The 23,370-nt window shown below is 50.7% G+C and overlaps 2 protein-coding genes across 4 annotated transcripts in view; both read left to right on the forward strand.

The window, feature by feature from the left end:
* SCAMP5 (secretory carrier membrane protein 5) lies at positions 1–12,732 on the forward strand. Its single transcript, XM_074880167.1, has 8 exons — positions 1–128; positions 1,778–1,855; positions 2,144–2,272; positions 4,619–4,775; positions 5,537–5,638; positions 5,860–5,977; positions 6,097–6,287; positions 12,601–12,732. The coding sequence occupies exons 2-8, from the start codon at positions 1,849–1,851 to the stop codon at positions 12,605–12,607; spliced, it is 711 nt and encodes a 236-aa protein (XP_074736268.1). The 5' UTR covers positions 1–128; positions 1,778–1,848; the 3' UTR covers positions 12,608–12,732.
* PPCDC (phosphopantothenoylcysteine decarboxylase) overlaps positions 10,075–23,370 on the forward strand; it is an 18,963-nt gene continuing 5,667 nt past the window's right edge. Inside the window, exons 1-4 of one of the 3 annotated variants that reach the window (XM_074880170.1) lie at positions 10,075–10,174; positions 18,160–18,255; positions 20,616–20,744; positions 22,790–22,958. In XM_074880170.1, the coding sequence (XP_074736271.1) occupies positions 20,676–20,744; positions 22,790–22,958 (238 nt within the window). In that variant the 5' untranslated portion in view covers positions 10,075–10,174; positions 18,160–18,255; positions 20,616–20,675. Of the gene's footprint in view, positions 10,175–12,614; positions 12,768–18,159; positions 18,256–20,615; positions 20,745–22,789; positions 22,959–23,370 lie in introns of those variants that run through there. The other 2 variants (XM_074880168.1, XM_074880169.1) reach the window with 2 other exon arrangements.

Consider the following 23,370-nt stretch of genomic DNA (forward strand, 5'->3'; position numbering starts at 1 on the left):
GTCCCGGCGGCGGCGGCTGCGGAGCCTCGCGAGAGCGCGGCCGCTGCGGCAGGAGCAGCGCCAGGCGGGGGGCGGCCGCCGCCACCCGCCGCGGGACGGCTCTGCCCACGCCGCCACACGCCACGGGGGTGAGTCCCGGGGCCCTGGGGAGGGGGCGCCGCTCGCGGGGGGACCGCTCGGGTGCTTCCCCCGGAGGGGGGCGACCGCCCTCTGAACCGACTCCCCCCCCGCCCCCCATTGCGCCCGGTGCGTGGGGTGCGCGGCCCTTCGCCCGTGGAAACCCACGGGCAGCAATCCCCGCCGGGGACGGGCATCGCCCGCGGGGCTGGCACCCCCGGCACCCGGAGAGGATGTTGGGGTTTCTTGCTCGGTGTTTTCACCCGTGTGGTTCGTTGCAAAAGCCTCCCCCCCCCCCCCGCCCCCGTTTTGCAAAGCCTTCCCCCAATTTGCGGCCCTCCTCCGATTTTACAAAAGCCCCTCGTTTTTGCGAAGCTCTTGCAGCGCCAGGGCAGGTGTCGGATCGGGGGGCACGCCCGGCCGCGTGTCCCCGCTGCCGGCACACGTGCGTGGGGGCCGCGTCGCCGAGCCGCTGCCTGCGGAGACGTCAGCCGCGCAGGCAGGAGCGCAGGCAGGAGCGCAGGCAGGCAGGCAGCTCGTATTTATAGCGCCGGGGGGATGGAGCCGTCTGTGGGCTGCCATCGGATGTCGGTAGACAGCACGCCGGCGGAGCCGTGGGGGTTTGCTTTGCCTGGGCTTTGGTGCTGGTTGGGATGGAGAGCGGGGGGCTGCCCTGGCAGAGACCCCCAAATCCTCCAGAGAGCCCAAAGCTCTGACCCCTGGGACCCCGTGGCATGAGAAATGTGTTCGCTGCTGCCGTTCCTCTGCCCGGGGTAGCCTGGGAGAGGGCAAAACCTGCAGGCAGCACCTGGCAGAGCCACGCAGGCAGGTGGGGATATGCAGAGTGACCGTCTTCACGCTTATATTTAAAACCTCAGCTCTTCATTTTTTGCTTTAATTTTGCTTAATTTTCGCTGCTGGGATAGGGGTGAGCATGGCATGGTCTGGGACCATCCTGGGATGCTGAGCTTCCCCCCCCTCCCACCTGCAAGATACCGTACAAGGTGCCAAATGACATGAGTAATCATTAAGCCGGCACTCAAGTGACTCATTAGTGACAATCACCACTGATTTATTTTTTTTTTCCAGCTGATATTTTCAGCTGATTTCCCTGCTCCCTTTTGTCCTGGTTTCTGGCTTGGGCTTGCAGAGATGGGAGCTGCGATGTTATCAGGAGACAGCCAGGTAGTTCCCTGTGCTGGAACTCTTTGCAAAAAGAAAAATTAAAAAAAAAAAACAGTTGGTTTTGGGCCACTTAATGAACCTGAAGATTTCAAACTGCACACAGCTGCCTCATCACTCATGGGGCCGTGTCCCTTCCCCTGCCATCCAGCCTGGCCCCTCTCCCGGGGCTGGATGTAGGTCAGTCGGGAGTGGGAGGTTAAGCCCGCGCCCTGCCCCACATCTCTGGATGTTCTCTTAATCTTCCGCCTTAACTGGTGCATAAGCCTGGGGCTGGAGGAGCTGGGATTTGTTCTGCTGCCAGCCAGGTGCCAGCGGTAAGCCTGGATGTGTGAACAATGTAGAGTGTCTGTGTAAATAAAGCAAACTGCCTTCTTGCAGCGCGGTCCTTGAGCTATGTGGAAGGGAGGGAAAGGTGAAGGCTTTTCAGGGAGGTACCTGACCACTTCACATCACTTTTTCTCTCGTTTTCCTCCAGCTTTGGTAAAGCTCCCAGGGGTTTTTTTCCCTACTTTTCCTGTGGAACGGAGAGGCTGAGCGTGTGCCAGCATGGCAGGTACGGGGGGGTCTCTGGCAGGGCTGCCCCTCACCTCTGAGGCCCATCTGGGGCTTTACTGGCCATAATGTCCCCTTGTTAGTCCCCAGTGGGGTTCCGGGTGTCCAGGCTTGCAGGATCCACGTGGCCACCGGGGGCTAAATTTGTCTTGATGCTTATGGGTGGGTGGTTGGTGATTACAAGGGGAAATCCTTAATTCCTGCGTGAAACTCCTCAGTTCTTGGGGCTGAACAAGATTTACATTCAGCTCCGTGCAGTGCCCAATGCTGGTGAAACTTTTTATTGCAGAAAAAGTGAACAACTTCCCTCCCCTGCCGAGGTTCATCCCCTTGAAGCCATGTTTCTACCAGGACTTCGACGCGGAGATCCCACCGCAGCACCGTACCATGGCCAAGCGGCTTTACTACCTCTGGATGCGTGAGTCGCTGGGCGGGGAAGGGCTCGGGCGGGTTTGCCTCTCCAAAGGCTGCTCCTCTGGAAGTTACCAATTGAAAAAGCAGAGCAAGGTCAGGGGAAGTCCTTCTGCCCCTCCAGGCCTCGGTGTCTCCTGTTAAAACCCACTGGGAATGGGATGGGGGCTGCAGCATCCCGTGGGCTTCAGCCCTTCCAGCCTCCAGGATGGAGGCGTGGAGCTGGCTCGGTGTTGAAGGGCCATCGGTGACCTTGACGTCCCGCTGAAGCCCGCTGCGAGGAGGAGACGGCTCAGCACCCGCGTGTCCTGCTGCCGAAGGATTTACTCCCCTCTTTGTCTTGCTCAGCTGCTGGCCTTGCCCCACCAGAGAGCTGCCAAGCCTCCGCTGGCTTTCTTTGGCAGCGGGGCTGGGGAAGGGATTTCTCTGCCACCCCAAGCTCCTCGTGAGCCCTTCGGCAGCGGACCGAGGCTGAGATGCCACTTGGACTGGAGGGCCAGGGTACCTGCTCCCCAAAACAGGGGAGCCCAGGGCTTCCCCCAAAGCTGGGTCTTGCCTGTTCCTCTTGCATGCCTCTGTGTGCCGTGCTGTGCTAACAGAGCTGTCACGATCTTCTAACTCTTTGAACTAGCCTGGATCTCTCTTCACACTAGCACAGAATCATCTTGGTTGGAAAAGCCCTTGAAGCTCCTCCAGTCCAACCATTAACCTCACCCTGACCGTTCCCAACTCCACCAGATCCCTCAGCGCTGGGTCAACCCGACTCTTCAACCCCTCCAGGGATGGGGACTCCCCCCCTGCCCTGGGCAGCCCATTCCAACACCCAACAACCCCTTCTGCAAAGAAATACTTCCTAAGAGCCAGTCTGACCCTGCCCTGGCGCAGCTTGAGGCCATTCCCTCTTGTCCCCTGGGTGGGGAGAAGAGCTGGAGGGACAGATTGCACCCCAACATATGTGAAAATGTTACTGAAGATGATGCTAATTGCTGTGTGCAGCTCAGAGCAAGCTGGCACCATCGGGTTGTTTTGGGGTTTTTTTTATAAGAACTTAAGTTCCTTAATCAGGTGTTTTCCCTGAACTTTGGAAGCATATCAGTGCCAGGAAGTGCCTTGTGCTTTGGAGGCAGGTTATGAGGAGCTGAGCTGGCACCAGAGAAGTTTCTGCTTTTGGCACGGCTCCAGGCTGGCACCCCTGGGGCGGTGCGTCGCTCTGGCTTTTGGGGGCTGCATCCCATTGGGAAGGTGACCCTGGGGTGACTTCCCCCGTCATGTCAGGAGGTAGCTTTTCTATGAAGGGCGATTAAAAAAAAGGTTGTGCTTCCCTGGAGAAGCTGTCTTGGGGGTGTTAAATTCCCTCCTCATCTCAATCTGGCTGTTCTTGCTCTGCTTAATTTAATAGAGCTTGGTTCTTGCTCCAGTCTCCCACAGCACAAGCACCAGCTCTCTGAGCCAGTCGCTTGTCTGTTGGTTTCTGTCTCTGGAGCTTCTCTCTGGATCATTTTCTCCCCAACTCCCCTGCAAACACCCAGCCAGACGCGAGCGCAGAGAGGCTGAAAGATCCCTTCAGTGTCCTTGGGGGCTTTAGGGAGCAGCGAGCGCCCGGTCAGCCTGGCCAACTGAGCTCCCTTTCTTGCCAGCTGCAGCTCTCTTGCGGGTGGCGGTGGGAGGGTTTTAATTCTCGTCGAAATAATGAATCATTCTCAAAAATCGGAGGCGTCAGAATGCAAATGAGCCTTCTCTGCTTTGTCCTGTGTCTGCTAAGCTGGGCTTCATAGTAATAGCCCTTGTATCACTTAACCCCGAGCAGGGGTGGGAGAAGCAACCACCCCCCTGAACTGGTGAGGTGGGGGCTGGGAGTTCAGGGCTTCGGCTCTCAGCTCAGGGAGTGTTAGCTCAGGGGACTCCAGCTACAGTTTCACTGAAGAAGCTTGTGCTAAAGGCAAGTGAAAAAGCTTCACTTCCATTCCTCCAGTTTCCTTCTGTTGGTGGAAACATGCCCTGACTTTCCGGCAGTGGGAGGATACAGCTCTTCCCCATCCTCGGAGCCCCACAAGCCCTGGGCCTGCTTAAGACATTACAACTCTGAGCAACGTATTTTTTTTCCTCCTGTTCCTCAGCTGAGGTTAGAGCCCCTTTGGCTGAGCCAGTCTGGGGATGCTCCCTGGACTCAGCCAGCTGAATTTAGGTTAAGTTAAGGGAAATCCAGCTAGGGTAACACACTGCTGGCCAAACCCACTGGAGGCCAGCCCCGCATGGGCATCCCTGGGGTCGGGGATATCTCTCGTATCACACCGACGTCCTTGCGTACGCGCTACTGTGCTCCCTCTGTGTGTGTGTGTGTGTGTGTTTGCAGTGAACAGCATCACCTTGGCGGTGAATCTCGTTGGCTGCCTCGCATGGCTGATTGGAGGCGGTGGAGCTGTTAATTTTGGACTGGCAATTCTCTGGCTCATTCTCTTTACGCCCTGCTCCTATGTCTGCTGGTTTAGACCTATTTACAAAGCTTTCAAGTAAGTGGTCACACCTGAGCCTGGCTTCTCATGGTCTTTTTTTTTTGTTTTGTTTTCCTTCCTAAACAGTTAGTGCTTAGCTTGGGGCATTGCCTGAATACATGGGGGAGTTTCTGCTCTTTATGTCCAACCCTTTAGCTTTATTTTCTAACCTTCAAAGCAAGGGTTTTGGGGATTTCCCGAGGGTCAAAACCCTAACCATGCCAAAGACACCCTACGTGTGCCTCTGTGCAGCGTCAAGGGGGAGTGGTGAGGATGCAGTTGGGGTGCCAACTTTCCTTCCCCTCCCACCCATCCTTGAGGCTTCTTTTGTATTTTTTCATGAGTCCTTGAGGTGCTTGTATTGATTATCCATGCTGCTGAGGTTGGTCCCCAGTGCAGTACCCCCAAATCTAGAGAACCGGGGGTGCATTTATTCCCCATGAGGGATGGTTGAGTCTGACGGTAGGGTGGTGTGAGCTGAGGCCCGTGTCCAAACACAGATGCCCTCTCACCTGATGCCCAGAGCTGGCCAAGCCATGGGGAGGGTCTGATGCCCGTGGCTTTCCCAGGTGCCTCTTCACCACCTTCAGCCTCTCGCAGATTCTCCCTTTTGTTTTGCTCTGGTGCCTGCTGTCTGCAGGCAGCTCTGCTTCTCCCCACCCTCTCGCTAAACCACAGCTGCTTCTGCCCCGGAAGGGTCTGAGATGTGGGAGCATCTCCTTTCCCTTGCAGTGCAGCGGGGATGGAGGCAGAAGGAGTGACCGAGCCTTCTCTTGCAGGACAGACAGTTCCTTCAGCTTCATGGCCTTCTTCTTCACCTTCATGGCCCAGCTGGTGATCAGCATTATCCAGGCAGTGGGAATCCCTGGCTGGGGCGTCTGGTAAGGAAGATGCTGCTCTCGTGTTGGGTGCAAGGGCAGTCACCGTTGTGCTGGTGCTGTGGCCTTGTGGTGTTTTAACATCCTCAGTGCTTCGGTAGCTTCTCTCCTTGGGGAGGATGGATCGAGGAGCTGGGAGGGGTGCTGGCAGGCTGCGCTGTGCAGAGCCAGCTGGGAAAGCCCCAGGCTGCTGAATTGAACCGGTTGTTTTCATCTCCTTGCAGCGGCTGGATTGCAGCGATTTCCTTCTTTGGGACCAACGTGGGGTCGGCCGTGGTGATGCTGATCCCCACCGTCCTGTTCACAGGGATGGCAGTCTTCTCCTTCATCGCTCTCACTATGGTACGGGAGGAGAGGGGGGTGCCGCATTGCTTCGGGGAGCCCTTGCCGCTACCCTGGAAGGTCAGCCTGAGCTGCAGTTGCTCAACGCCTCTGGATTTTCTCTCTCCAACCTGCTCCAGGTACATAAGTTTTACCGGGGGAGCGGCGGGAGCTTCAGCAAAGCCCAGGAGGAGTGGACCACGGGGGCGTGGAAGAACCCCCACGTCCAGCAGGCAGCACAGAGTGCGGCGATGGGGGCGGCGCAGGGGGCCATGATGCAGCACGAGACGCAGTACTCGGCCACCCCAAACTACACCTACTCCAACGAGATGTGAGCGGCAGGACACTGTCCTCGGGCGAAAGATCTGGGGGGGAAGGGAGGAGGAGGAGGAGGAAGGCTGAGCCAAGTTTCTGCAGCTATTTCAGAAAGTAGGAGTGTACCATAACGGTTCTTATTTTCCCGTTCTTTGTAATGAGATCGTTTTGGATTTTTTTCCTTTTTTTTTTTTTTTCCCCCCTGTTGTTGTCTTGAGCTCTTCTTTTCTCCTTTATTTTTAATTTTGAAAAGGCCGTTGAGCTGACCTGCAGGGCTCTTGTCGTGTGTGGTAGTAAGTGTACGTTCACGTGTCTTCTTTTTCCCTGTGAAATAGTGTATGGTGGTGGTTTTTTAATTACTGTGGTGATAGGTGTACGTTAGAACTACATCAGCCAAAAGCCCCCCACCCACCCCCAAAAGGGAAAGATAAAAATAGCAACCAGCACCCATCTCCCCTCTTGGAATAAGCCCAACGTGTGTGAGTTTTCTCCTTCAGTGGTTGTGTCCAGCCACTTGCCATGTCTCAGCAAGGGCAAGCAATCCAGGGAATTCTCCCTTTTCTTCTGCTTTTTAACTAGCAGGTGGCTGGCTGATTTAGCATTTGAAAAAAGAGGGGCGGGGGGGGGGGGGGAGAAAGAAACCCTCAATCCTGCTGTTGATATGCTGGAAGCCAAGAGATTCCTATCTACACCCTGGCTCAGGATCTACAACTTCTCTCAGTGTGTGGTGTTGTAAATGAGTAGTTTACATTTTGATGTGGAAGACCAGTATTTGTGCGTGACTGTGGGCAGGAGCCCCGGCGCACTGTGTGTGCGTGCGTGTGTGCATGTGTGGGGCGTGTTGGGGAGCAAGGACGGGTTTTCCCTGCGGGATACAACCGTCCCGTTCCAGATTCTGCATCCTGAGTCCGTTTTTTTAAAGGCTTCTGTTTTGAAAAGCGGCTATAAAATTGGCAGAGCGTTTCTCAGAGGACCTATTCTTGGGTAAGGTTTGCCAGCCTGTATGCAAGCACATACAACCAGACTATGTAAATAGCGAGGCCAAGATTTGTCCCTCTTAGCTTTTGAGGTGTGCACTAATTTAAGGCTCTTTAGGAAACCTCCAGGCTGGCGGGAAGGATTCCTGCTCACTTGCGCTTCTAAAAAGCGCAGTGAAACGTGGCCGTGTATTTTCCTGGTGCAGAAATCCCTCCTCCTGTCAGCCCTGAATCCCTGCCCGGTTAGGGGAGGTTGGGCTTTAAATAATGATTTTGCACCTTAGTGGGAGGCAGCTGAGCTCAGACTAACACCTCTTGGGCTGTGGCAGACGGGGAAGGTGACCAGTAGACCCTGGAAAGGGTGGGTTTGTAAATGGGAGCTGATGGACGCTGCAGGGCAGGAGTAGGGAAAGCTCCTTCTTAGAGATGCTTTTCAGACTCTAAATGCACTTTAAATAAGCCAGATTTTTCTCCAAGTCCTAGAAAAGCAGCCCAAACAGAATCTAGTCCGGCCCCTTGGCTCAAGTATCTCTTGCCTGCTGCAGGCAACAAGCTCGGTGTGCCAGTGCTTATGCCCACAGCCAGCCAGAGCTGTGCGAGTCCCCAGCCCCTGGTCCCCTGTCCCCTCTAGCTGTCCGGTGATGCTTGTCTGTGACTCCTACCCACGAGAATCACCCCGAAGAGGAACTTCTCCTTTCCAGCAAAGCACACCAAGAATAGTTTCCTTTTTAAGGATATCACTTCAGTCACTCTGCAGTAGGCAGTCGTTTCTTGACAAGACTAAAATGCAGCTAATGATAAAATGCCTGTCTGTGTGTGTGTGTTTGTGTATATATATATGTATAAAATGTAAGGAGAAAAGTAATCCTTTGCTGAGCCTATTATGTACTTAATCAGGTTTAAATATTGTGCAATTCATTTATAGCTAGCCTAAAACTTAACTATGCCAAATCACATGCTCTGTCATCCATGTCTGAGAAATGATGAATTAAGTGACTTCACCTTTTGCATTTACAATAAGATGCATAAATAACTGTAACGAGCTATAACAGACATTGCTTCAGCATCTAACCCTCCTCTCTGGTGTGTCTCCTGAATGTGCGAGTGCCCCTGTGGCTCCAGCCTTCCTGCTCGGCCCGCAGAAGCCAGGCAGGATACCGTATCCCCGCTCTCATTTGGAATCTGTGACCGCTTTAGGTGGGGACTACCTTGGTTGTGAAACCTGCAGACCCGCAGGGTGGGAGAGCCGATGCCGGGTGTTTCCGTGGCAGGGTGAGGAGGCAGCTCCGCTCTAGAGCACGCTTGAGGTTTTACTGATGGCCTCTGCTGCTTTAGTGAGGTCTTGCTGTTGCTCTTCACATCCCAGAGTCGGTGAGGCAGAGCTCTCTGCCTTTCTTGCTGATTATTTGTAGGTAACTACATTGGGGGGATGCCCAGGGAGCATCCTGGGAAGGGTCAGGGACCGCCCACCATGCGCTGCCCCAGATCTGTCATGTTTCTGCTTCAGATAATAAACCAGCGGTCCTCTAACCCACTTCCCCCCTGCCAGCTCTCTGCAGCTGCCCCGAATTGTGTCGGAAAGGTTTCACTCCTAGTCTGTAATGCCTCCCTGGGCTCACCTGTCACCAGGAGCTGCCCCCTGCCTCCGGCGGGGATCCGGACACTGCACCTCTGCACAGTCTCTGCTTCTCAACCCTGTTCCCCCCACATGCTTTTTTCCCCCCCTAGCAGTGAGTTTTCTGTTGCCCTCCACCATTGCTAAAACCTTGCCATAAGCTGGAACCCTCCCTTCAGCAGCTTTCTGAGCAGCTTGAAACCACCTGCCTGCCCTTGCAGAGCTCCCTTGCGGGGGCTTTCACAGAATCATCTAGGTTGGAAGGGATCTTGAAGATCATCTAGTCCAACCGTTAACCCAGCACTGACAGATCCCAACTCCACCAGATCCCTCAGCGCTGGGTCAACCCGACTCTTCAACCCCTCCAGGGATGGGGACTCCACCACCTCCCTGGGCAGCCCATTCCAACGCCCAACAACCCCTTCTGCAAAGAAATACTTCCTAAGAGCCAGTCTGACCCTGCCCTGGCACAGCTTGAGACCATTCCCTCTTGTCCTATCGTTTGTTCCTTGGTTCAAGAGACTCATCCCCCCTCTCTGCACCCTCCTTTCAGGCAGTTGTAGAGGGCCAGGAGGTCTCCCCTCAGCCTCCTCTTCTCCACACTAAACCCCCCCAGTTCCCTCAGCCGCTCCCCATCAGACCTGTGCTCCAGACCCTGCACCAGCTCCGTTGCCCTTCTCTGGACACGCTCGAGTCATTCAATGGCCTTTTTGGAGTGAGGGGCCCAAAACTGAACCCAGTCATCGAGGTGCGGCCTCACCAATGCTGAGCACAGGGGTAAGATCCCTTCCCTGTCCCTGCTGGCCACGCTATTGCTGATACAGGCCAGGATGCCATTGGCCTTCTTGGCCACCTGGGCACACTGCTGGCTCCTGTTCAGCCGGCTGTCAATCACCCCCCCAGGTCCCTCTCTGACTGGCAGCTCTCCAACCACTCCTCTCGCCGATATAAGGCCGAAAAGCCCCCCTCGGGCTGCCTGGGAGCGCTTGAGGCGCGGCCAGCGGACCCGGCCGCACGCAGCGCCCCGGGGGTGGCGGGGAGCGGGGCGCTGAGGGGCCGCCATTGCAGCGCGCGAGGGCCGCCCCGCCCCGCCCCACCAATCAGCGCCGGGCGCGCGGGGCAGCACTTCCCAGCGTGCCCTTCGCCTTCCGGGGCGCGGCGGGGTCGCGCCCCCGTTGCTGGGCGACGGCGGGCGGTGAGGCGGGGCGGGGCTTCCGCTGGAGCAAGGCCGCGGCCCGGGCCCGGCGGGCGCCGAGGCTGGAGCTCAGGGGGTTGTCGCTCTCCCGCCTCGGCTCCGTCGTGCCTCTACCGGTATAAAAACGCTGTTTGTTTACGGTTTGTAAATCCTCGGGGTTTCTCGGTTCTGTGCCTCGGCCGCCTTTTGAAGCTGTTCTCAGCGTAGCTGCGGCATTAAAGAGCTAATAAAATAACTAAGTAGGCCTGTAAACTGCTTGCTTTCTAATGGCTTCTGAGCTGATTCCCCAGAGCAGTGTTTGGGTAAGAGGAAAGCATGGCCCAGCACATCGCGCTCGTGTTTTATCGCTAATAGCCCTTTTCGAAAGCTGCCTATTAAAATATTATGTCTTACTCCCCAGGCTTTAAGATGTGGATGCTTCAGTGAATTAATTGTCATTTAGTCATCACAAGGGAAGTGGATGTTTTCCTTGCTGTGACAGCATTAATTTTAATTAGATATAGATAAACATGTGAAATGTTGCAGTAGCATTGAATTCACCTACCAATGTGCATGCTGGATTTCCTTGCCTCTAATTACTCTTGCTAATCAGTGCCTAGAAGCTCAAGCTGAAATCGTGCTCTTATTCTAGCAAATTTTTTTTATAAACGCACTGAGAAACCTCAGGGGCTCGAGTTAAACACGTTGATTCCAAGCAGAGCGTGGAAAAAGGAGATGTTATTGCTGTTGTGTTGCAGCGCGTGGGTGCGAGGAGGTTGGTTGGAAAGGAGGTTTGAGCTCGTGTGTCTTGGTGGCTGGGTGTGGAGGTCAGGTTTCCGTGTAACTGCTGCACAAGTGTGATCTGAATCACCTTGTGAAGGATCCTAAATTAAACCTGCAGCTGAATCTGCTAATCACTGGTGAGGCCGCACCTCAGTGACTGTGTTCAGTTTTGGGCCCCTCACTCCAAAAAGGCCATTGAATGACTCGAGCGTGTCCAGAGAAGGGCAACGGAGCTGGTGCAGGGTCTGGAGCACAGGTCTGATGGGGAGCGGCTGAGGGAACTGGGGGGGTTTAGTGTGGAGAAGAGGAGGCTGAGGGGAGACCTCATGGCCCTCTACAACTGCCTGAAAGGAGGGTGCAGAGAGGGGGGATGAGTCTCTTGAACCAAGGAACAAGCGATAGGACAAGAGGGAATGGCCTCAAGCTGTGCCAGGGCAGGGTCAGACTGGCTCTTAGGAAGGATTTCTTTACAGAACAGGTAGTCAGGCATTGGAAGGGGCTGCCCAGGGCAGGGGGGGAGTCCCCATCCCTGGAGGGGTTGAAGAGTCGGGTTGACCCAGCGCTGAGGGATCTGGTGGAGTTGGGAACGGTCAGTGCTGGGTTAACGGTTGGACTGGATGATCTTCAAGGTCCCTTCCAACCGAGATGATTCTGTGAATCATCCAGGGAGTGACTGAAGGGTAAAATTCCTCTCTCAGGAATCCAGCCCCCTCACTCCACTGTCTCAGTTGGTACGGAAAATAAGGGCAGTGTAAACGTCTCTTTCTTCCTTTTTGTTCTACCCAAAATGCTTCCAAGTAACTTCCTCTCAATAACAAGGATGTCACTAACATGGAACAAACTTTACTAAATCCCAGTGTAACGTCTTCGCTAGAAACACGTTTTTCAGATTTTTCAAGAAGCGAATTTACTCTTTGCTAATTACTCATTAAGCAGAGGTGTTCGCGTCGATTCTGCGGAGGAGTGCTTTTCCTCACCAGAACAGTCACTGGTGATGTAGTGGTGTGGCAGCAGCGCAGGGCAGCTGGGAGGAGGCAGGAGACCTGAATTAAAGCTGCTGGCTCAGCCTGCCTTCCGGACTGTCCGCACCGGCCTGCAGATCGCTTTGCTCGGCGCCGGGGCGGGAGTGAGCGGTTCTGGTGTTCACGTCTCTGAGAAGGCGTTTCCACTCGCTGGGCTGTTGTGTTCTACCTCTTAGTTTTGCTTTCTCCCTGTCTGCTAGGGAGTAATTTCCAGCGCTACTGTAAATATGTAGTGATACAATAGGAAGTAAGATGATAATGCTTGCCTCAGGGCCCCAAAATTTTTAATTATTAAAATGCCTCCCTGCATTTATTACTCACCAGAGAGTGCGAAGGGAAGCTGACTCAGCTGGGGGTTGCGTGTCTTCCCAGCAGTCAGTGTGAAAGGTACATTTGTTGTAAATTCTGGGCCGTGTTCAACACACGAGGGTGTCTCTTTGTTTTGGGGGGCATGGGCTTTAACAGAACGCTCTTGTGGCCTGCCTGCGCAGGTTTTAGCGTTCTGTTTACCAGTATCTGAGAGAAGATTGTAATTAAACAGGAGGATTAGGCTACTGCCATGCTTAAAGGTCTGCTGATGCTTGAAAGCTTTGCGGATTGGGGGCTGAGTGTTCATCCTTAGAATGAATTACTCTGGGTCCTACATAGGCCAGGCTTAGATCCGTGCCCTCAGGAATAGGTCGGTGTTGGAGCCCTGCTGTGCTAGCCTCACTTGGACGCACTGTTAGTCAAGTGTCTTGGTTTTTCTGTGCTTGTAGAGTCTGATCGGGGCATGGAGCCCTTCTCTCCGCCAGAACCAGGGTTTCCTGCAGAAAAGAGCTCATCTGTGCCACAGAAAAAATACCGTGTCTTGGTGGGTGTGACTGGAAGTGTGGCTGCCCTGAAGCTGCCTCTCCTCATTGCCGAATTGTTGAAAATCACTGGGGTGAGTAAATCTGTGGGTAGAGTATTGTAAAGTTGGTGTTACTCTGTTTCTCTTTTTGAGGAGAGATTACACGGCTTCTGTTGAAATGAAAATTTCCTTCTAGCTTTGAGCCATTTAGTTTGAAAATTTGTTGGGGGAAGATTGATTTGTTTTTTAAAAATGGATTAATACTTTTCCCTATCATTTCTTACTTCTCTACACCTAAGAGTTAGCTTTACATCAGGCTTAAAGAGCAGTAACTATTCCTGGATATTTCCATAGGCAGACATGTAGATTCTGGAATATGAAATTACTGTTGTTCAGCTCAGCTTGCTTAATTCTCCCCAGAATTATTGAATAGGTCCTTGCTGGGGGATTTTTTTTCTGGAATATGTCTTTATCAGTCAAATTATCGGATCTGGCTACAGACACAAGTGATGCTTTCTGGAACTTGAAATCTTTAATTAGGATTTGCAGTTTTCCATAGGGTGAGATGTGGAGTTTGCAAAGATGGATGCTGCTGTCTGAGCACCAAAGGGAAACCAGGCCTTGTAAAAACAGAAAGTACAAGCTGCTATATGTGTCTGTGCATTTCTTTTTTGCTAGTTTATTGTCTGAAGTAACAGAGGTGTCCAGCAGAGGCCACTAGTGACTAGAATCAGGGAGGGAAAAGTTCTAACTTTTGCTGTAGAATAAAGTTAGAGAAAAACATAGAAAACCTTTAGCTTTGGAGAAATGGAGCAAATGTTTTGGAGCAGTGAAATGAAAGAGTGGTAGGAGCAAGAGGGTGCACTTAAATATGCAGATATATTGGTTAGATTGCTTAATGAATATCCTTTTGGATGGTTTGGGAGGCTTTACCTTGTAGGTATATTCATTACCACAGAGTCAGAAGAGGTGCAGTCCCCGAGTAGCTCTGACCTATCTGGTTGATGCTGATCTCCAAGCTGGAAAGGGCACTGAAGATGTGGTGAGCTGTTGGGCACCGGTTCTGCCAGTTGGGCTGGCACTGTGTGTTGCAAAGAGGGGCCTCAGTTAATTTATTACTTGACCTGAAATGACAAGTGAGGCCAAAGGTCCTATCCTGAAGTAAGAGGGCCAAAGAAAAATGATACCAAGGAAGGGGGGTGACCAGACCAGAGCCAGGGATATTCATCTTCTAATCCTCTGTCTCTTGGATTGCCTTCGCTGTTGTCTCCTTTCCTTCACTCCTGGTGCTTGGAACATCCTTCTTTGCAGGTGACAGGAAGAATGCAAATGATCCACTGTAGGTATCTAGGTCAAATGCGTTCCTTCTCTCTGAGCATTTGATTCATAATTAAAAACTGCAGATGGCTGGACCTAAATTCTCTGTGAAGGCCTGTAGGTTCTGTGACATCTGTTGCAGGCTTTGTGGCCGCTGGTTTTAGGCTTTAGTTACATAAAAAGCGAAAGTGAAGCATCAAGTCCAGGAGCTTCTGGTACTTAATTTATTAATTAAAATTATTTACTCATTTCTGATGTGATTTCAAGACCTGATCCAAAGCCTGCTGTGTCAGTGTAACTTTTTCATTGAGTTTGTTAAGTCCTGCACAAGCCTGTTGCATCAATTTGTTTACTGATGGAACAGAACTTTAAAAAGCCATCGGTGGAAGCAGGGCAGGAGCAGAGGAGGGTTTTGATACCAAAGGAGATGTGGTCAGAGTCTTGAAACCGGAGTGGTTAGTTTAAATTGATGTTTTGGCTAAAATGATCCTTGGTGAACGACTTGACAGTGTGATTTTGTACTCATTAAACTTTAACAACTCCTTGAGGGTGATAATGGATGTGACTCCATCTTACTGCCTTTTGTTTAACCTCTTTGAAGATCTAGGAAGTTTAGACGGCATCAGCTTACACCTTTCAGGTTATTACCTTTGCACCTGGTGTTGTGGGGAGACAGCACATAGTGTCTCATCTGTGGGTGACTCTCGTGGTTGTGCTACTCACACACATTGTCTCAGGCTGATTCCTAGAATTTTTGAATGGCCTGGCAGGAATATGATGACAAAAATCATATTGGCAGGATACTGGTTAGTCATAAAGAAAGGTTATGACTTTTCTGTGGGTGAAATGTATTGCTCTTGAAGCTACAGGATGTCATTTGGACTTCTAGGTTTAAATCACGTCATGTCACTTCTTTGTGCTCCTGTAAGGTAGCCTCTATGGCAGCTGGTAGGTGCCATTTAACAGAGGAGCTACTTGTTCTCTTCTGCAGCAGTTGTTAATCAAGCTCAGTCTGTCTGTAAAGATTTTGCTGTCAAAACTGAGAAAGTCATGAAAAAAAATCGGACGCACCCTTACCCCAAGCAAAAATGGCTGTGACAGGAGAATTCTCTGGCAGAGGCCAACAATATTGCATGAACAGAGGAGAGCAGGCTTGCAGTGAAGTTTATTCTGAAGAATTGGCTTAAGTGGTCCAAGTAAAAGAACTCTAACTAGTCTAAACCAACTGCAGTAAAGGAGTTTCTGAGTGTGGCTAGACTGCCTTTACTGTTTAAGCAGACAGATATCCACAGGCAAACAGAGGGTGTGCCAGGTAAATAGAAAGAAAAAACTATGTAGGCTAAAGTGATCTTGAGAACACTGATCTCTTTCCAGTGTAGCTGGAGGGACTTGAAGGACTTGCTCACAACAAGGGAACCAGGAGCCCACCCCAGCAGAAAACCTTAATTAGGGGAGAATATTTAACTAATAGAGTAACTTTTGTGGGGAAATGGTGGCGTTGCCACCACTCGGAGTCCTTGAACATCCCTCTGGTATGCTCTAGCTTGTAGTGGGTTGGATGCAGTACTTGATAGACAGCTATTCCCTATTCCTGGGTTATGCTTTGAAGAAATATGTGTTTTTTTAAGACTGGAGATGGTTATGAAACTCTTTTTAAAAAAAACAGAGTGTCTTTTGGGGATTTTTCTATGTCCTTTAGCCTTAGAGGGGTATTTCTGGTCTAGAAAATTTTGAATTATGACGCAATTGAAGTAGCAAGTGACAAAATATGTCATGCAGCAGATTGAGTTGTATCACCTAAAAATCCTTATACCATTATGGCTAACTGTAAAATAAGAGTACTACTAACAAACATTGCTGCTGAAAACTTAGTGCAGACCTGGCCTACTGGTACCATTTCAGAGAGCAGGCATGCCCCTTTAAACTGCACTTTGCTCTTTAAAATCACCAAATAACTAGTATCTTGCAGACTGGGAGGTTAACACCTCCCTGAAGCCCATGGCATAGCAGAGAGCAGCCTTAGCACCTTTGTGGGTGTTGCTGCTTGGCTCCGAACAGCTTCCTGTGAGGTGAGGTGAATATGGAAACAATATGGTTGATTGCTGTCAATATGATTTTCACACTCTAAAGCAGAAATGCAGCTGTGATTCCAAGTTAGGGTCACTTGAAAAAGAGCAGACATTTAGAAGAGATGAAGAACCAAACATATAGCACCAAATACTGGTGTTATGTGCAGCTATATTTTCCCATTACTTTTTCTTCAGGAAATGGGAAAAATTACCAAAGACCATGATATTACAAAGGTCAGGATTTTCCGTTGCTCCGAGCTGTTATTCTAGTCATGTAGGGTGCGGATAATCAACACTGCTCCATTCCCAGCTGAACAGATCGTGTTGGGGAGATAGGTTAACATGTTTTGTCACTTCAACCACTGCTGTTGAAGATGGCTTCTTGGAGGTTGGAGGTTTTCAGCAGTCTGTTTTAGCGCAGTCTGTTCTAGCAAGAGTGCGCAGACAGAGTGCCTCACCAGTTTCGTACACCTCAGGGCAATTTTTTCTAGTGGGATGGAGTTGATGGTGAGGCTGGTTTCTCCTCATCTCACTGTTGCACCAATAGAACCACGCAGTGGGTTGCACTGTGAACTGCTTGAAGGAGCAGAGAGTGGTTGAAAGTGGCCAATAACAAGGAAAAGGGTTATTTTTCACTGTAATCGGTGGCCTGAGGTGCCTCTTCTACATTACCAGTCTTTCTGGAACGCTCCCTCCATGCATTGGCTGGTTATAAAGGGCATCCTTGGGAGGAATTACAGATGGAAATACAGTTGTGTGTCCCGCACGGGTGATCAGCGCACAGAGAGCCGCTCCAGCACAGCTTTGCGGCTGGTCCCGGTGTGTGCAGAGCACCTCTGGTTCACGGCGTGTGGCAGGCAGCTGCTTGCGACATTTGTCAGAGCTACAGCTTTGAGCAGGTCAAGAGACATGTAGAAACCAGGGGGGGGGGAAAAAAAAACCTTTCTCCACTTGTTAAGATTTCTGAAGGAGGAAATGAAAGGATCTCGTGTTGTAGGGCACCTTAACACCTTGTAAGTGTGCGTGTCAAACAGCCAAGGGACATGATAGAGTTTCCCCAGTATATACCATATAACAGCAGGTTCTGCTGGCTTTCAACAAGGCAGGCAAGTTTATCTAAGATTTTGGAGAGAACCTTCGTATGCTTTCACCCAGTCTCTATTCCCATGGTGGAAGCCCCTGGTTTACTGTTTTAGCTGCACAGAAACCCAGTGCTATGAACATACCTACACAGAGGTTTTCCTCTTTCCAGCATCTTACCTTGATAGGAAGGATAGCTGGAAGACACAACTCCAACTTGCTTCTAGTATTTTTACCCCTGGCTGGAGCAAGTCTGATTAAGACCGTTTTAAAAAGTAGTATCCAGTAGTCTGTAGCTACCTCCTCACTTTTGGCACCAGATCATCGAGAGAGAGAGAAGCAGGAGCAGAGAGAGGTGCATGATGTGGTTCATTCGACTGAGAAATCATACTCTGCCTTCCAAAGCCACTCTTTCTTGTGAACCTTGCACAGCAGAGGTGGGCTTGCTTTGCACTGGTGGTGCTGAGCCCCAGCTAACCTACTTGTCCCTCAGCAGTTCTTTTGATCACTCAGCACTGTGCTTTCTCTTGGCACAGAGCTTCCTCTTGGCTCCAAGTGTGGGAAGAGTGATCCTGCAAGTGCCCTGTGGGCATGTCACCCCTCGGCAGTCCTCTGTGCTGTGGTTAAGGGAATCCACTGAGGCAAGATGCTCTCCTACTCCCTTTGGCAGGCGTATTTTGAGATTAAAGGGCATCTTTCACAGAGCTTTGGTTTGCTGCTGCTTAATGTCTCTTTGAAGTTCTGTGCAGAGCTGCATCTCATTGTGACCTGCTCTGTTCTCTCTGCTGTCCCCGCTGTGAACTGGCCACGTGAACATGTTTGGCAGGTGGTGACTAATCACCTGTCTGTTTTAGGGTGGCATGAAATGAGTCTTTGGCTCCCGTGAATACCTGTCGTGGCCTGGCCTTTCCACTGTGAATAGGGGAAGGTCCTCTGAGAATCCACATAGCTTCCAAAATCTCCTCCTCTATCCAGCTTTACAGGATTGTCCTCAAGTCTAACCATTGGTCTTTCTTTAGCTCGAAGTGAAGGTGGTCACTACTGAGAGAGCAAAGCATTTCTACAATGCCCAGGAGATTCCTGTCACGCTCTACAGCGATGAGGATGAGTGGCAGGTGAGTTGTTCTTCCTTTGGAGACTAGAAGGGCTTCTGTCGTGTCCCTACTAGCCACATGTTTTGTAATCCAAGTAGTTTTGTCATGCACTCGTGCCTTCTACTTCCAGAAGGCCAATGGGTCACGCTTCAGAAAAAAAGCAGGCTCCCTGGGAGATTCACTTAATTGTTCAAGTGCTGAACAGCAAATAGAAGCGTTCCTCCAAGTTTCTTTGCAAGAGACCACATTTATTTATTTTTTAATCCTGGGCCAAGACTCACTTCTTTGTTGTACCAATGTGTGCTTTGGAATGTGGCTTTCAAAGAACGTGGTTCCAACCATGCTGTAAATGAGGAAGAAAAGAAAGGCTGCCCTGAGTGTACCGGAGGATTTTGTACCACCCTCGGAGACTTGCAGCAGGCAATGAGGGTAGAAGTGGTTTTCGCACCACCCTGGGCTCAGCCGCTATCTGCAGCTCTGAGAAGAGTGTCAGGAAACGTCAAGAAAGCCACTGCAGAGTCGCGGTGAGGGTGTTTGGTGCTTGTCATGAGTCATACTTGTCATGAAGGCAACAGATTAATTCTCCTTAACACTACGTATTCTGAATCTGTGGGCATTGCTGACATTCACAAAACTACCCACACTGCTGTAAAACTCAGCCTGGTGTCTGACTGGCCACCTTGGTGTAGCGGAACAGAGGAAGGCCAGTACCTGGAGATGTTGTGCCCCAGTGCGATAGGTGGCTGGAAGTTAGAGAGGCTCTCCTGGTGGAAGTAGTGTTTATCTCAGAGGTGTCCACCCGCGTCTGTGCTCGTGCGCGTACATGGAAGAGCCATTCCAGTTGGGGATAGCTCAGTTGTCAGGGCTGTGAACATCTGACCCTGTAAAATGACTTTTTCTCTTGACTATAGTTTGCTGACATGCTTTGAGAGTCCCTGAGTATGAAGAGGTTCATTGTGTAAACGTCAACATTTGCTTTTCTATACATTTTATCTCTACCTTTCAGTACAATCTGAGTACAAGGTGATCTACTCTTTACCAGTACTCTTGCTAAGGCGCTCACACGTGAGCATCACTTCTACGTGGAGAGAGGCTTGCTAATGGCAATGGCCAGGAAGCTTTCTGGCCGGTCTAGGAGATCGATGGAGATCATCTGTGTCCCAGGGTGCTACAGCTCAGGCAGTTATTTCTGAGGAACCCTCGTTGGGGTGATAGAAGAGGTGCAGGTCAGGCTTTGAGGTCTGCTGGCACACTGGAAAGCAGGCATGGAGCCCTTATAACATGCTGTTCTGACAGCAGGGTGGGAAATAAGCCTGCTCAGCATCTGTTTGTGAGATATTTTACTCTGAAAACTACAATTTTCAGTGCTTCTAGAGAAAAACAGAAGTGAGTGGAGGAGCTGGGAAAGGTGTCAGGAAGCGCCAGCTTTCTGGATGCTGTCTTTTTGTTGTGGTTTCCAGTGACTCAGAGAAGGAACAGTTTGTGGCCCTGATGCACCTCTTGCTGGCCTGTGGCTGTGTGTGTCCTCTGGGGATTAAGCACCTGATAGTGTTTGCTGCTTCTCTTGACACTTTCCCAGTTAACTGTGCTCTTAAGAAAAGGCCAGGACTCTCTTGAGCAACTCAGAGCTTTAGTGAAAATGGAAATACTCAATTAAGAGTCAAGAGAGGAGGAAAGTGCCCAGTTGGCTAAACCTCATCCATCCTAGAGAAGGCCAACAGGACTGTTCCCTCCTGTATTTATGAGGGTTTACGTTGCTGCTGTGAGTATGCGTAGGGGCATGCATCCTAACTGTGACTTGTGCAGTTAGGGGTCTATACCTTGTTAAAAGCCAGTGGACAGCTTCACTTCAAAGAAAGGTGAAGCTTATAAATCACACAGATTTCTCAGGAAATGTGACCCCTGGTTTGGTCTTGTCTGGCTTCAGTTGGCTGATAAGATGGAGCTCTCTTCTCCGCTCAGATATGCTCCGTGTTGAGGGAGCTCTTATGAACAATTCTGAAGCTGAGGGATGATGTGAATGGAAGTGGATGGGGAAAGCTCTTTGCTGTGAGTTGAAATCTGTGGTTGATGGATGTGTGAATTGTCTCTGTGGGGAAAGGATACCCATTTGTAGAGCACTGATCACATCAGTGCTGTCCCTTAACTGTGCTTCCTAAACGTAGCTGCAACATGGCCTTCACTGGAGGAGGAGCAATCAGAAAATTGAGGGCTGTGGCTGCACTCCCTGGTTCCCCACGCTGTCGGATCTTGCTTGGTGTGAGAGTAATTCTTTCCACTTAAGCTTACATGGTGGTTACTAATGTGGGATTGATAAAGTGCCTATTGTTCACAGCGTTCGTCTTGAGGGTTCAGTAATCTGCATCTTGTCTCATCCACAGCTGTGGAAAAGTCGTTCAGACCCAGTCCTGCACATCGAGCTCAGACGGTGGGCTGACCTCATGTTGGTGGCACCTCTTGATGCAAACACGCTGGCAAAGCTCGCGAATGGCATCTGTGACAACCTGCTGGTGAGTAAGTGGAGCTCTGCCTGAGAGTCCTCTCACCTCCCAGCATTAGGCTGTCTGACCTTTCTTTCATGGAAACTCTTGTGCTTCTGCAGCGTCGAGAACAGTGAGATTTGCATGGTCTGCTTCCACCTCATATGCTTGTCTCTCTCCCTCCAGTATGGTTCCCCTATTCCTTCTGAAACAGTTGTTCTTTCCTTCCCTGACCTACATCCCTTTCCACTCCTTGGCTCTGTCAGTCTCTTCCATTATTTCCCAGACCCTGCTTTGTGCCTTTCCTGCTTTTTCTAACAGGTGGTATTTCTCTCTTTCTACTTCCACCCTCTCTCCATCACGCATGTACACACACACACATGTGTGCGCATACACACTTGCACTTACTTTTGGGTTCCTCTCTGCATTTTTCAGATGCAATCTGGAAAGACACCTGTGAGATCAGATAAAATTGTTTACTTCCTGCTACCTCACCTCCTCCCTCACCTAACTGCATAGCACAGAAATTCAAACATGCTCACACTTACTTAACTTTCAGTTTCAGCTACAGGGGATATTGCTTGTTTAGGCTTGTTTTTCTGGTGTTAAAAGTGCTCTGGCTCAAAGGCTGATCAGAAAGTGTATTAAAAGAGAGTGTGCTTCTCTGTTGGGTGATGGGGACCTTCAGCGGGGCTGAATGCTTTGTGTCGAGGCATTAGGTCTTCATTAGGAGTAATCATAAGCATTAACTACTCAAAAGATCTGCCAGGAAGCTGCAGGTCTGCAAATGTTGCTGTGGTGCATCACCTTTCAGTAGTGCAAGGAGGCTAGAACTAGGAACGGAGGGCAGTGCATCAGCTCTGGCCGGGGACCCCTGCATGACCAACTTAGCCGTTCAGGTAAGAGGAAGTGCATATAAATGATCAAAACGTACCCAGAGCAACAGCCCTCATTTGTATGAATAGATCACTGGAGATCTGAGAGAAGCCAGAAAGAGCTGTGGGAGGGACAAGCAATGTCTCGTCCTTCTGGATCCCCTTGGTAGTGTAGATGTGATGGTGGTGGCAGAGGGAAGAGCTCAGGAAGGCTGTTAGGACTGCAAGGCTTCACAAACTCCTGCCAGTCTTTTTGGAGAGCCTCGTGGAGGGAAGAGTTAGCTCCAGCAAAGGAAAGCAAATGCTGGTTGGCAAGTTAGAACAGATTCTAGCAGACTTCCCTGTGCTGGGAAGGGTTCAAATCACAGGGCATGAAAAAAGATGGGCAGGGTTCTTGTAAGTACTCAGTTGTCTGAGCAGAGACCCTGCACCAGGGACTGTTGCTACCTGGGAAGCTCCCTTTGCGTGATTTAAATGCTGCCAGGCCTAGGGAAACTGGTGGACGTTGCGTTAAGAGCAACCAGCATTTATCTTTTTAAGGAGATGAGGTAATACTGGGTTATCTGGAAGTTCTGTGTTACTGAGGAGTCAGATATGATTCCCTGTAGCTAGATGGTTTGTGATCTGCCAGCATCTTCTGCAACAGCCCAGATGTGTTCGTGTTATCCTCTGTTTGCATCCTGGAAGCAGCAGTGCTTCCCTTGTGAGGAGTTATGGATCCAGTTGGCATCTCATTTAAAAAAAAATCGCTTGCCAACTTTTTGTGTTTAGCTCTACAGCTGGCTTATCTGAAGTGTTGCCTGGGGATTTCTCTACAGCTGATACAATCTGTGGCCACCCTTCAGCTTCGCTCGGTCTCCCACAGGGGCTGGCAGTCTTCACGCATCGTGTTCCAGCTTGGTTTGCTCCAGCGATTGGGCTGCTTGCTTGGCCCCGAGCTGGAGTAGGATGGGATCTATCCTCTTTGTAGCCTCCCTCATCTTTGCTGCCTGTCAGAGATGAGCTTTGCTGGAACATAGTACAAATCAGTGTCAGCCCTGTCGATCTGCCTGTGGCTTAGTCCAGCTGCACTGACAGATTGAGGCTTTTGGCCCTCTAATGACACCCAGGCTGGGAAAGCGCTTCTGTGCAGCAAAGCGATGAGGAGGAATGAGGAAAGACAACCCATCTCAGAGCGGAACCTCTTGGCTTCTCTTTCAGACTTGTGTCATCCGTGCTTGGGATCTGAGCAAACCTCTGCTCTTCTGCCCGGCTATGAACACGGCCATGTGGGAACATCCCATCACAGCTCAGCAGGTGGAGCAGCTGAAAGGCTTTGGCTACACAGAGATCCCCTGTGTGGTGAAGAAACTAGTGTGTGGAGATGAAGGTCAGTCCTTTTGCATGTCTTCTGACTGTTTTCCTGCTCTTACCCTGAAGGGACATGCGTTCTTTTGCTGGGTGACCTTCAAGATGTTGAACTGCGGGGAGCAGGTGCTCACTGCCAGGGTTTGTACAAACAAACTGAAGCTTGGCCCTGTGCTAGCTGATAGCTATTATTCTTGTTCATTAATTTTTAAATAGTCTTAAGAGACCATCCAAGCCAGGCTTTCAAATGAGCCATTAGATAGGCCTGATATTTAAAAGAAATACTCATTCAAGAAGAGAGTAGATCAAAGAGAAGGAAGGCTTTGCGGTGAGTGTTATCAGCCTGGGATTTGGGTGTCCTGACCTTGCCCTCTACTGTGACTGTGGGCTCTTTTCATCGTGCCTCAGTTCCTCATCTCTAATATAGGGATAAT

The sequence above is a fragment of the Strix uralensis genome, chromosome 11 (genome assembly GCF_047716275.1).
Source record: "Strix uralensis isolate ZFMK-TIS-50842 chromosome 11, bStrUra1, whole genome shotgun sequence".
NCBI classification, from domain to species: Eukaryota; Metazoa; Chordata; class Aves; order Strigiformes; family Strigidae; genus Strix; species Strix uralensis.